The 13800-nt window shown below is 40.7% G+C and overlaps 2 protein-coding genes across 4 annotated transcripts; one reads left to right on the top strand and one right to left on the bottom strand.

Moving 5' to 3' along the window:
• Window positions 1-2631: 2631 nt before the first annotated feature.
• On the bottom strand, window positions 2632-10680 carry cib2 (calcium and integrin binding family member 2). 3 transcript variants are annotated; one of them, XM_061076792.1, is made up of 6 exons: window positions 10630-10680; window positions 6999-7033; window positions 4919-5030; window positions 3302-3449; window positions 3012-3207; window positions 2632-2653 (listed from the first exon to the last, which is right to left on the bottom strand). In XM_061076792.1, exons 1-6 carry the CDS (start codon window positions 10678-10680, stop codon window positions 2632-2634), a joined length of 564 nt encoding a protein of 187 aa, XP_060932775.1. The 3 variants fall into 3 exon arrangements, with proteins under 3 accessions (XP_060932775.1, XP_060932773.1, XP_060932776.1); XM_061076790.1 differs by lacking the exon at window positions 10630-10680 and adding an exon at window positions 8357-8407; XM_061076793.1 differs by lacking the exons at window positions 4919-5030; window positions 6999-7033; window positions 10630-10680 and adding an exon at window positions 8357-8407.
• Window positions 9633-13491, top strand: lrrc61 (leucine rich repeat containing 61). Its single transcript, XM_061076789.1, has 9 exons — window positions 9633-9792; window positions 11125-11220; window positions 11308-11454; window positions 11563-11623; window positions 11788-11873; window positions 11959-12024; window positions 12119-12187; window positions 12605-12730; window positions 12847-13491. Exons 1-9 carry the CDS (start codon window positions 9669-9671, stop codon window positions 12951-12953), a joined length of 882 nt encoding a protein of 293 aa, XP_060932772.1. The 5' UTR covers window positions 9633-9668; the 3' UTR covers window positions 12954-13491.
• The last annotated feature ends 309 nt before the right edge of the window (window positions 13492-13800 follow it).

The following is a 13800-nucleotide window of genomic DNA, read 5'->3' as shown; positions in this document are numbered from 1 at the left end:
ACTCAAAGGCCACTTACTGGTTTTCTCTCTGCACTTTCCATCAAATGGCATGGCCTTCATCTGCGGGGGAGTTTGTTCAGTCATCGTGGACAAAGTTCTTATGCATGAACAATCATGGCTTTCAGCGGAGATCTATCTATTCATTTGTCATAAAACAAAAAAAAAAGTGAAAAAGATAATTCTGTATCCGCCCTTTAATCTGCACCAAAATCCTTCTTTCTTTCTTTCTTTCTCTCTTTCTTATTATTTGGTTCTAAATCAACCAATACACAGACACTGGTAATAAATATTTCCAAAATACTTTTCGTATCCTTCCTCCACTGTCGTCGTCACCATCTGTAGCAGCTCAAATGTAAACAAACAAGGTCCCGTGAAGAGAGACCAGTGTGAGGTTCACTCAGTTTCTTCAGAAAGTGTTGCTTACCGTTTGGGCTGCTTTACTGCCCAAGTATCACAGCCAGCCAGAAGCTTCTCGGCTGGAATCATAATTAACAGATGTTCTCGGTTATTTAATGAGGCCACACAATCAGCACTGCGTTGCCCCGAATCCTTGATACTGGCCTCATAAAGGGAACTGGAGATAATGGAGTGAATTAACTATCTGCCCTGCGGAAGGCTCACTGTTTAACTGACTTCAACATCCGCCCCCACACTCAGTATCAAGTCCTCTCCATTTTAGTTGGGACGGTCTATAAGATTGTGGCTCTGTTGTGTAAACTTATATTTTGATGTTTGCTCCGAAGCTGCTTGTTTGTTTTTGTGTCTGCTGCCACATACAAGGTCCATCTAGCTCCCAATCTAGCAGGGATAAAGAAAAGTGGTGCTATATTCCTGATCCAGATCTGCACCAAAATTGATTGGGTTCTTCTCTGACCAAAAGGGCATTATTCCACCAAGTGTTGTGGTAATCCCTCCAGTCCTTCTTGTACAATCTTGTTCACAATCCAACAAACACACAGGCAGGGGGGGAAATACAACCTCCTTGGCTGAGGTAACAATAGATCACAATCTGAGTGAACACAGTAGAAATGTTTTAATTATTTATGTATATGTCTTGTTGCAGTACATATTATATTATATGTTATATTATTACAAAGAGCTTCAGGCAACTAGAAACAAACCTGAACTGTTTCCTCCCAACACACACCACTGACATGTTGTTTGTCATATGGTTGTTTTTTTTTTATGTAGCTTGCGTCCCAGTTTCTACTTCGTGAATCTGTCTGACTCGGCACCAACTAACCAGGTCACATTTATTTTGCAACCACTGAAAGATGACTACAGTCTGACTCTAAGCAGATGCCTGGTCTGACCATCAGACGCATGTACCCAGCGTCTGACTCCTTCGTGCATCCTGTACCAAAATCATCCGCCGCACAACAACAACACTGTGCACTGTACCTTGTATAATATACCTGATGCAAATCTGCTACCAACAGCCGGGAAACCAGATCCCATTAATCATTGACCCACATGACAGAGGCCGTTTCCTGCAGCTTGCACTGAGATGAGGTGTGTGTGTGTGTGTGTGTGTGTGTGTGTGTGTGTGTGTGTGTGTGTGTGTGTGTGTGTGTGTGTGGGGGGGGGGGGTGTGTGTGTGGGTGTAATGTAATGTAATCATGCCTGTGAATGCTGAGGCAGCTGGCTCTTGATCACATCCTGCTTAACAAGTTATTACGGCTCTTATGATGGGGAGGTGCACTCATTCATTTCCTGATCTTTACTGTGCACTCTCCTTGATCATCATGGGCCGGTGGGTTGAGGCAAAATGCTTATAAGGACGTGATGTTGCTGCAAGTGTGGGATCCTGGATTCAAACTATTCATTCATACAACAAATCCCACAGATGCATTGACACAAATGCAATTCACCACACAAACTACCAGTACACACAGGAAAAAATCATTTATCAAAAGTACCTGAAGTCACATAAAAATACTGTAACATGAGAAGTAACCAAAGGATGGCTGTAACTACCATCTCACGATAATGGCTGAGGCAGATGAAAGATACCACAATGAGTTCAGAAAACAGAGCCCTTCATTTAACCCGGAGAACAGGAATATATGATTGTCAACGTGCCAGAGAAACACAACCTAGCATGACTTAAAGCAACACACCGCATGTACAAATATTGCATAGCTCATATAGTAGAGAATATCTGTATGCCCTTAACGCCAATGCTGTGCTTTCATTCACTTTAACCTTATATCTTATGTGTCATTGTAGGAAGACATGTGCAATGTAGGTAGATACGCATTTTAAGTATAAGCAGCAATCCGGAGACGACTGGCTTATTTTAGACTCGTTTCATTTCCCATTTTTCAAACTTCAAATGTTGAAGAATGAAGTGTTTTCCCAACGAGAGACCAAACCAGGTCAAGCCCTTAATAAGTAATAAAAGGAAAATACATTTTCATCTCCAGTCGAGAAATCCAGCGTCCTGGGATTCTATCTTTACCCAATATCTTGATTTCTAACTCGGCAGACTTCAATGAAGCCAAAGAGAACTGATTTTCTTTTTGACGATGGGAATGGAGGACAGGCACTGTGCTGTGGCCAGGACACAGTTCAGGTAGAGTCTTGAGGTTCATCACGCCGTCGACCTTGGAAAGCTTCCACTTGGCCCTCTCAGATTCGTATATGGAAGGTACTGGAGTAACAAAAGAGGCAACATGAGGGACATTGAAACAGTAAACTCATTGCACATGAGTATAAAGACACCAGAATCAGGAGATGTGTTCATTGGAGACAAACAGCGGCAAGGTTATTTACATATAAATAATTAGTAGTAATTTGTAGTAATTAAGTAGCGAGGGACACAGAGCCCACATTGCTGCAGCTTCAGGGGTACTCAGGCTTAGCCCACTTTCAAACTGCTTTTTATATAAAATGAGGTGTAAACTCATTTACACCTCATGGGACACAAACATTTGATTGATAAACTTAATATTGCCACATGCTTTTCGACATGCAATCTTAAAAATGTTACTTTATGGTACATTTATTACCTTAAAAAGTCAGGTGCCCTAGATATCATATTCTCAAAGTCAGCAAAGGAGAGTTTGCTGTCTCCGTCCAGATCGGCCTCCTCGATGGATTTCTCACACACCAGCTCCACCTCCTCGGGAGTCAGCTCCTCCTTTGTCAGTCTATTCAGAGTCTTTTCCAGGTCCTCTTTGCACAGGTAATTGTCCACATTGAAATCTGTGGGTAACAGCGGTTACAGCAAACAATGGCTGACTCGTTCTGGGAACTTTGAAAGAAAATGAAAGAGTATCCTTTAGAAATGCAGCAATACCATATATTTTGAAGGCATATATGGCCTTGAGTTCTCTGGGAGCCATTTCACTGAGGACTGAGAACATGTCCACGAATTCATTGAAGCTGAGATTGCCCTGCCCGTCTTCTGAGAAAGACTCGACGATCCTGCTTCGAAAGGGATTTTCCTGCAAATTAATTAACAACATGAACAATGAAATAAACACCGGTGCAAATATTAATGAGAAGGTAAGACTAGCTGCAACGAGGAGCACATCACAATATAGAGCTCAGAGTCTGGATGAGAAAATAGTCTTCCTCTAAGGAACCATAGGTTTTATGACCATGTGGTTTTATATGCCGTTGTTCTACATACGAGCTGCAGCCGTTTTCTGCTGATCACAGGGTTCGTCTGAAAAAGGCTGACTCCTTCTCTTTGCCGATGTTGCCAAGCCTATATTTTCTCCTCTATTGCTCAACCGTGGCGACAAGTGGTTTTATATCCCTGGTAATAAGCTGATTTGGCACAATCTGCAATCCATTTATGCTGTCGATGAACAGACCTGTGTGTGATGTAAGGAAAACTGTTGTCATGATCATAGATAGCATGTTCGAGCTCACTGCAGGCTTATTTAGATAAACAGCCATCTAAACCAATGCCATTTTTAATAGGATATGCTGAGACACGTCAGTGGAGCATGAATCAGGCCAATCAACTCAACACAGCTCATAAAAACTGAGTCCTAGTGAGATAGGAATGTATTTATGGGACTGTAGCTGCCCAGGACTTTGGATGAGCATGTATGGCCGAGGCCTCATCGATCCTGCCTTGACTGGTCTCCATCTTCTTCCTGCCACCCTCACACCCCTGTAATCATGTGACAGTTTCACAGGAAAATGTGCTAATTATACCCAGAGTATAGACACATTTTGGCTGTCTGAGAAAAACCCTGGGTGACGAAATGCGAAATGGCATTTCTACAATTTCTGGATGTTCTTTTCAAATGGCAGATGCTTCGAAATAGGGAGGGAATCCATCTGTCAGGAAAAAGAGGCAGAGCATCTCATGGCACATTAGCTTTCATACGCTGTGTCATACAATCAGATGTGTGATAATGATGATGGTTAGAAATCAATTCTGTCTGCTAGAACAGAGAGTGCGTATCGATTGGGTGTCGGCCCACGTGAGTAGTGGGCTTGTGTCCTTTTGGCAAATGTGTCGAATTTACAAAGTGCCTTGCAGGCAGTGAGGGTAAACAAAGTAAAATAAAAACCTTTCTGCAATGCTTTGAAATCGGGCTGAATACGGAGCTTTTATTTAAAAAAGTTGTGAAATTGTGTCAGAAGATTGTCACTCGCTAAATAGAGCGAGTGACAATCTTCTGACACAATTTCACAACTTTTTTTTACCTCTGAGCCACAGGCAAAGGCTCCTCACACAGCATCCAGCAATAAAACAGTGACATTATATTGTAGAACTGTTTGAGGAGGAGTCACTAATAAACAAGGAATAATTCTGAAGTAGCTCCAGAGCATAAACACAGGACAAGAAAACAGCCCATTCCAAACAAGCAGGTTTAAACCGGGCACTGCACTAATCATCCAAGTTACACCACAGGACTCAAACCGTACTGAGGTACATAAAGGATTATTTTACCTTTAACTCTGGCATGTTGACTATCAAGGCTAAAGGCACTTGGCAATCAGGCTCCTTGGTGTAGTCCATTGGTACAAGATGTGGAGCCAACTCATGGTATCTGCCATGTAACCTAGAATAAAAGATAGAGAGAAATTACTGTGCTGGAGGTTTTTACTCAACGTATACAGGTAATCACCTGAGACATAGAGAAATGTGTGGCAGAATTGATTGAGTAGTTATCTATTGGGTTATAAAAAGCACAGGTGGAGAGTAGCAATTGGAGACAAACTAAACTAAAAACACACTGGGACATTTTTTGAGTAAACCTGACAAAACGATGGAGGTCAATTAGGGTACTGCAGGAAATGAGTGGGTACCTGCACCATGACCTTTGAAATGGGTTAAGATGTATAACTTCTCTGACCTCCTTGACTCTAAAATCTCCTTGGAATTTTAATTGCAATAGCAAATCATGAGGAAACTATAAACATTATCATTCATTTACAAATAGTATATACACATAGGAAGATACACTGAAATGCTCCAGTGTAAATGCTGGATTTGTCATAAAGCCGAAAGGCTGAAATCAGTGACCTCATGGTTACCAGTGATAACCTTATCTTACATAACTGTGATGTTACAGCTGCAGCCGGAAACACAGAAACAAGCAGTGTTTTATGAAGGTCATAAAGTGTAGGACACTATTACGCCCTCTGCTGATTGTCAATTTGGTTTCCAGTCCACCGCTGACCACAGAATCGAGGTCAATTCAATATCACAAAAGAGAAAAATGCACAATTTGTTGATGATTGATAAGAGTGGGAACAAATACTGAGTCACAAGTGAGGAAAAAAGCATCTTCACCTTTCTTTATACAAGCAGGTGACGTTATGTGTTGAATTTTAATCCTTTATTAATTCTTGATATTTCAGGAAATTTTCATTGTTTGTTTGTTTGTTTTTTCAGCAGAATTATCCCAAAAAATACTAACAGATTTCCAAACTTGGTGAAAGGATGTTTTTTCACTTTCTTTTCTTTCTTCAACGTTGTGAGAATGGACATTTTTTTCAACATTTTCTCCCTGAGACCTTGATGAAGACAATCACACGTTATAAAGGGACTGACAACTATGACTGTGTCTTATATGGTGAACCTTGATGGAACTTAGGGGGCCAAATCAGAACCTAACTCCCTGCATGCGTGGAATCACAAAACCTTTGTCCTTAACTAATGTTGCCCTACAGTATCTGTATTTCATTTCTTTAAGTTGCTGCTTATCTTCCAGCATCTAGAACCTCCTGACAAAAGAAACTGAAACATGAGCATCACTGGTCAAATCAATTAAAGAGAAAAGCAGGCATCTTTTTTTAATTTATGCACATGGTCCTGGGACTGAGTGACAGGTAGAGAGGAATTATGCTAAACCCAGTGAGCCATGATACCCAGCGCAATCACAAAGAGCACGTTCATATTTATTTCATTTTTTAAGGTGTTGAGGATGCACATGTTGACGGAGGTAGAAACGTGAAACTCCATCGGGCGGTGCTGAAAACAACACCACAGTCAAAAGGTCAAAGTGACTTTCAGAGGTTTGGGTAACGTCCTGATAATGCTGCAGGACGACATGGGGAGATGATGGAAAGATACGAGAAGATCATGAATTATTGGAGTATTGGAGAAGAGAATAATTTACTTGTGATTGTAAGAAATGTAGCAGCCACTAAATAATCATTGACAGTTTCCTAATTTGACCATTTTGCTTGATTGAACTTCTCACCTACACATTGAAAACAATGTAATGTTGAATTTCCAAATTTTATTATGTCAAGGGGTTGAACAAAATAAACTTGTCTAAAGATAACCTAAGATAAGATAACCTTTACATTTACAAGGAGTCAAAAATAATTCAGTCCAGCTTTGCTTCGTATTTTTAAAATCGTTGTGAGGTAAATCATTAAACAAACCGGGAATCTTCTTGCTATGGGGCAACAGTGCTAACCACACTTTGCCACCCAAACATTGAAAAAATATTACACATCAACAGTGTGCATATATGTGAAAAAGCAATAATCAATGATGTGAACTACATAAAACTTACCGCAAAATTTCTTTGCGGGTGAAAAATGTACAGTCCTGCAATGAGAAATACACATGTGTGAGTTTGATAGAGAGCTGAACTGTACAACCTAATGCATAAGGTACATGTGTTACATACTGTTCTCTCAGTGACACGTGTGTGAGTCATATATAATAACATTACTCTTCCTCTGACAGCCATGTAAACAGCCCTTACTGTAAAAGCGTTCATTGAGGTGTCCAGTTTCTCTTAAATGAGGAATGTGTGCGGGTGTTGTCACCTGCCACTTACGGTAGGAGCGATGAGGCAGGGAGGAACATGATCTGCTGTTGTCTGACATGCATGTACTGGCACACGCATTATCCAACAGCCCGACTGGGAGCACCTCACTTTACATTTTCTCTTGTGCCAGTTGTGTCTGAGCTGTGTCTCCTGAGTGTGAGGCCAGCTGAGCTCCAGAGACAATATAGGAATATAGGGTGAAATAAAAGGAAGGAATCCTATTCACTGTTGCAGCTCAAGTGTAAAACAAGCCTTCTGAGGATATGTAGGTTAATTAAAATGTGTGTGAATATTTATAGCAATATCTGACAATGATATCATAGACAACTGGTGTCCCTCATACAATATGATGCTGTTATTGGAGCCTATACACATAGAAAAGATAGAAAGCGTAATTACAATATCAAGCTGTGAATTTCTTAGAGGAGCTATCTACAAAACCTTGGTCAGTTGATTACGTATCGGGTGGTATATCTAAAACATTTGATTCTACAAAAATAAGATGTCTCATTGGTCGATATTGAAGTGAGGCTTAAACAAAAAGCAACAGTATTCTAAGAAGGACTTTAAAGAACCTGGAGTAACCAGAGAGGCTCTTGAGAACCAAACTGTCTCCTGAGAGTAGAGTTTCACAGCATATCACTCTGACTTGGCATCAATTATTGAGTCCACACCTAATCACATGATAAACCTGTGCACAGGAAGATGTGTTTCTTCACAGGAAAAACCTGGGTTATTGTTCCATGGAGAACAGAAAAAGGTCAGATGTTCTCAGATCATAACTCAACAGACAGCAGATCCTCCACTTTGCAGGGAAATCGAAACCTTCAGCTGTAAGACTTGATTTCATCTATTTAAACAGTGGAGTCATAAATGATAACACTTCAACTGGTAATCGGTTACTGCCTTTAATATCATTCACTTATGTGAAATACAGGACCACCTTGTTCCATTAGATTGATGTTAAGCGATATTGACGACCAATGTTGAGTAAATTCTTTCCCTTCTTTCTCTTTCTTACACATTTGAATATTCCTGGTGGGTTGGACATGCAGTATATGTATGATGCACGTACAGACCCAGACATGCACGCTCACCTGGTAGGCATCAAGCTGCTCGTCAGTAAATATAGTTTGTTTATTACCCATCTCGATCAAGTGATCTGCTGCTTGAACATCCGGAGCCTTTTCTCAATGAAAGGCATTTAGTCTCCTCACAGGACAAGTCCAGGACGCTGGATAAGTCTCAGTAAAATGTCTCTGGTGTCCTTACAGCTGATGTCCTCCCTCACTGCTAACTGTAGAGCATGTGGTATAAATGAAGAAAAGGTCAAAAAGAAAAAGCATGGTACCGGATGTGTCCAGTTGTGTCAGTGGAGCGAGTGGAGCCAGACGGCGGAGACCAGGGAGAGCAAACTGATCTGCTTCTCTTTAAGCCCCTCGGCTGCTCTGCACCGGAGTCAAGACTGACCAATGACGACGCAGGTAAATAAATAAATAACCAAACAAATAAATAAATAAAAACACAACCTGCTGCTAAAAGGAGAAGCTGTCCATATATTCAATATTAAGTACAATGTGTATATATAATAATAATAGTAATAATAATGATAATAATATATCATTATTATTATTCATAATAATGTGCATTATAATAAATAATATTATATATGTATAATAAATAATTTTAGTATAGTAGTAGAAACCAAAACATATTTTACATACACATATTTTACTGTGTTTTATAGAATTTATAACACGTAATACATTATTATTATTACTATTATAATAAGCATTATTACATTTGTATATCCAATAATTCCATCAAAAGTCTATTATCAACTATGTATATGTGTTTAGTTTTAGTATGGTAGTATGGTAATTGAAGGTAAAGGCAAATATTTACATCTGAAATGAAGTTACTCTGCAGTGGATATATGTTCAACACGATAATCACATAATGTCTGATTCTACAGCACCTTTAAGATTATTTATAATAATAACATTTCAAATTGTGCCTTTTTCCTCATTTACTTATTGTCATTTTGATGAAATCCTTATTTACAACCACAGTTTGCTGTTGTTGTTCATGCTGACCCTCTCTCAGTCAGTGCTCCAAGTTTACAAGCTCTGAACTTCCCACTGCCACAGAGGAACCTGTTGCTCTGAGGCAACATCTCTCCTTCACAGACTCTGCAACACTTGCTTTCTGCAGACATGTCTCCATCTTGCAGCGGCCGGGTGAAAGCAGAGCGTCCCCCTCCCAGTGTGCTCGTCCTGGGCTGAAGGTCCGTGTCACCCAGCATTCACCTGCCGGTGACTGGCTGCGGCTGCGGTACAGTAACAGTGAGTGTGTGTGTGTGTGTGTGCCAGTGTGTGTGTGTGTTAGTGGACACCCCGGGACAGATGCATGCTTCACACTCACACCAACACAACCACAGCCTCGTCTTGTCCCCCCGCTGCCTCACACCCTCGCTCACCGCCACCACAGGCAAACTTTCCCGCGATGGAGTCGAAGCGAGATAAAGACCAGGGTGAGTTGTGATGGAGGGAGCTTGTTGCTACGTCGCTATGCTAGGCGCTAGCGGCGTATGCTAAGGCTTATGCTAGGGTGAAGCTAGCATGGTGACGTTTGTTCCACGACGTCTTTTTTTTTTTTACGTGTTTCGCCTCCAGAGAGAGAGAGACACAAATATAATTGAACAGCTCCACGTTCTATCAGCTGAGTCATCGTCATGAAAGGATGACTCAGCTGACACACAGGAAGCTAACAACACGACCCGGTGGACACTTGGACCGTGTCTCCGCAGCTGTCAACACGATGTTACTTGTTGTTTCCTCCACGTTTGTGGTGATGCAACAGTCACCAGTGCACCTGTCATTGCGTTATTTACATGCAAAGTGAACGAAATGGAGGGTGAATCTGTTAATATGACAGAATGAATAGGATCTGTGGTGAACCAGATGTGTGTGCTGCTGTCTGCAGGCTGTCTTCTGCAGGCTGTCTGTCTGCAGGATGCTTTGTCTCAGCAGGCGCAGGCAGCAGCATTCATGTGCACTCAAGAGTTATGGACTGACTCCGCCTGAGGAAAAAGAACCCAAATATAACTCCCATGCAACTGTTGAGACCGTGCATCACACAATCATCCCACAGAGCAGCACATCAGCCCTGTTTGTTTGTGACCCTTCCCCCCCCCCCCATCCTCCCTGGAATTACACATTTCCACTGTGCTGCCCACGTATGAAATCCACGGATTTGATTGGATTGTTATTTGCCGTTTGGAGAAGATTTGCACGAGTTATTTTCATGGTGGGTTGGACATGCACAGTATATGTATGATGCACGTACAGACCCGGACGTGCACGCTCACCTGGTAGGCATCAAGCTGCTTGTCGGTAAATATAGTTTGTTTATTACCCATCTCGATCGAGTGATCTGCTGCTTGAACATCCGGAGCCTTTTCTCTATGAAAGGCATTTAGTCTCCTCACAGGACAAGCCCAGGACGCTGGATAAGTCTCACTGAAATGTCTCTGGTGTCCTTACAGCTGATGTCCTCCTTCACTGCTAACTGTTGAGACCGTACATCACTACATCATCCCACAGAGCAGCACACCAGCCTTGTTTGTTTGTGACCCTTCCCCCCCCACCCACATTTGCACTGTGCTGCCCACATATGAAATCCACGGATTTGCTTGGATTGTTATTTGCCGTTTGGAGAAGATTTGCACGAGTTATTTTCACGCATCACCATAAACGGAAGAGACACTGCGCCTCCAGCAGTGTGCTTCACCAGCGCTGACTCACAAATACGATTTCTTGCATATGTAAGAATAGAAAAGTGAATGCTCTTGGCTGTTCCGCAGATGCAGACTGTGAGAAGATAACCGCTGTGCTGCTGAAGGGACGTACAGGAGAATTTGATCTGGAGTCCATACTGTTTCTCAAATTGCGAGGTCTCGGTAAGATGAAATTCATATTTCAGTATTTTTGGTCTTTTCAAATTGCATCAATGTTTCGTATTCTTATTTTTTTGGTTTGTCTTACAGGAATTCATGATCTTGGATGCATTGGGGAATGCGTCAATTTGGAGAAACTGGACCTCTCTGGAAATAATATCACAAATTTGGGATGTTTAACGTCGCTGCGGCTTCTTTCTGTGCTCAATCTGTCTGCGAACAGGATTTCCAATTTAGGTAAGATTTCAGAAGCAGTAGTTTTGTTGATCGTTACGAATCAAGCAACATTCTTTCATTAATATAATTGTAGTTATTTATTTACTGTTATTACTTTTGCACTTCCAGAGCCCCTGCGCAATTGTGACAGTTTACAGCACTTAAACGTGGCTGGGAATATCATATCCAGGTACTGCTGTAACGACTACTTTACCTAAATGAATGAGTTAACATGGCACTAATTAGAATGTGTATTATGTACTGTACAAACAATTGAATGTTTGGCATGAAATATGAAGTATTATAGGTTATGGCCCTGTAAATTGATCTTGAATGTGTTTTGTTTTTCACCAGCATTGAGAGCTTTCACTGCCTTCAGACTTTGAGAAAGCTAGAAAATATCCGTTTTAAAGACAACACTTACAATTACACTAATCCAGGTATGTTATTCAGTGATTCTATTTTGTATATATTTTATGGATGAAAAATCTTGATTAGTGAACTCACAATGACTCTCCTTGTCAGTGTGCAGAAACACATCATATAGAACCATAGTTCTGGAGATGTTCTCCAACATTAAGGTGCTGGATGGTAAGATGTTTTTTTTATTCTTATGCATTACATTAAAACTCTTATACTTGTGCATGTTTCACAAGGTCTGTGGATTTGTTTGTTTAAACTGTAGGCGAAAGAGTGGTCGGACGGGGCAGTGACTTGTACCAGTTATGCAAAGACATTGATGACACCATCAAAGGTACATTTTCTAACTAGTATATAAGTGTATTATGTTTGAACTGTACATTCAGGTAAATATTGTTTACTCCTCAATCTTCAATAGCCCATAAACACTAAGCAAAACAGCATTTTAGATATTCCATTTGCAAATGTATTAAAAAGGAATAACTAAAATATCTTCATGGGGGCCTCCCATTTCTCTTGATAATTTTTTAGATGATTTAACCAGATTGAACATCTCTGGAGACACATAAATGTCACATTGAACCTTATCCCAATGCAGCGAGAGTGCCAGAGGATTTGTAGAGCAGAGTGGCAGAACAGCTTTATTTGTGTATTCATATTACAGCATTACCAGCCTGTGATGTTTTCCTGGTAGAGTAAGATGTTATCAGATTTAACAAATGTGTTTTTCTCTCTCTCTATGAATCTTTAGCTGGTTTATATAAGAATGGACAACTTGTTGAACGTCCTGATTGCAAACCATGGGTGGAGGATAGTTACTGGGAGATAAAGCGATCAAACAACGCCATTATTGAAGAAGCCTACAAACAGTTTAATGGTAAGATGTTCTCTGGGTAACTGTTTTACATGTGATCTAATCAGCTGTCAACTCAACTTCTCTGTGTTTGCTGTATTGTAATCCATCTAATCATTGACTTTCATTGTACTCTACAGATGTTCTTCATGAATGCAGACTCCTCAACAACAGAGCCACACATGTCATTTCTCAAACTGAGAGATCAATGAGCTTGAAGAAGCAGCCAAAGCAGTACGCCATCTAAGTTGGGCAAACTTCAACAACCTTCCGTTGTATGATTTCCTATGTCTAATGTACTGTAGGCTTTTTAAATTACTAAGCTATATCCAAATGCTTGATAAGTATGTTTGCCAGATTCACGTTCTCTGTGTTGCAGTGCAAGCATTTGTTGAAACTTTATGGCATCCTATGCATTGGGTAGTGGACAATACATGCAAGTGTTTTAAAAGCCTTTATCCATGCTGACACCCCTCAGTTTGGTTCAAAGATGTCTTTACTTGCACGGTGTGCATTTTGTACCATGTTGTAGCCTGAATTTACGCTGAGAGCTAATGCTGCTCAAGAATTAAGAGCTCTTTTCCATTTGACATTGCTGGATAAGTTTGGGAGTTAATGTGTCCCATGCTGTATGCTTTCTTTGTATGTTAAACTTTTGCAAAAAGTGAATGAATGATTGTTCCAGCTGTTTCTACTTGTTTTATACCATAGACTTTATTATGTGTACGACCGACTGACTTGTAGAAAATACAGTGCTTATAAAGGTGTTAAAGTTTACTTCACTATTTTTTTTACTAACTTTCCTTTAATACTGATACACACACACTGTGTACACATCCAGAACCAAAGAAAGTGTAACATTAATAATGTGTCTTAAGTAAAGAAAGGAGCAACAGACTGAAGGCAGCCATGCATGGTGGAAATTGTAGACTCTCAGTAACAGTCTACTGGCGCCACCCGTTGGCGGTAATGTATGCTGAAAAATTGTCTGAGGTACTGACCCACTGACACATTTAACAGGATCAGCGGGGGCAGTGTCCAATCAACAGAGACCTGTGAACCCCAAACTGCTAGTATGTGCATGCTGTAGATTT

The sequence above is a fragment of the Limanda limanda genome, chromosome 8 (genome assembly GCF_963576545.1).
Source record: "Limanda limanda chromosome 8, fLimLim1.1, whole genome shotgun sequence".
NCBI classification, from domain to species: Eukaryota; Metazoa; Chordata; class Actinopteri; order Pleuronectiformes; family Pleuronectidae; genus Limanda; species Limanda limanda.
The sequence above is the reverse complement of the archived record's forward strand: the minus strand, read 5'-3'. Positions and strand labels throughout refer to the sequence as shown.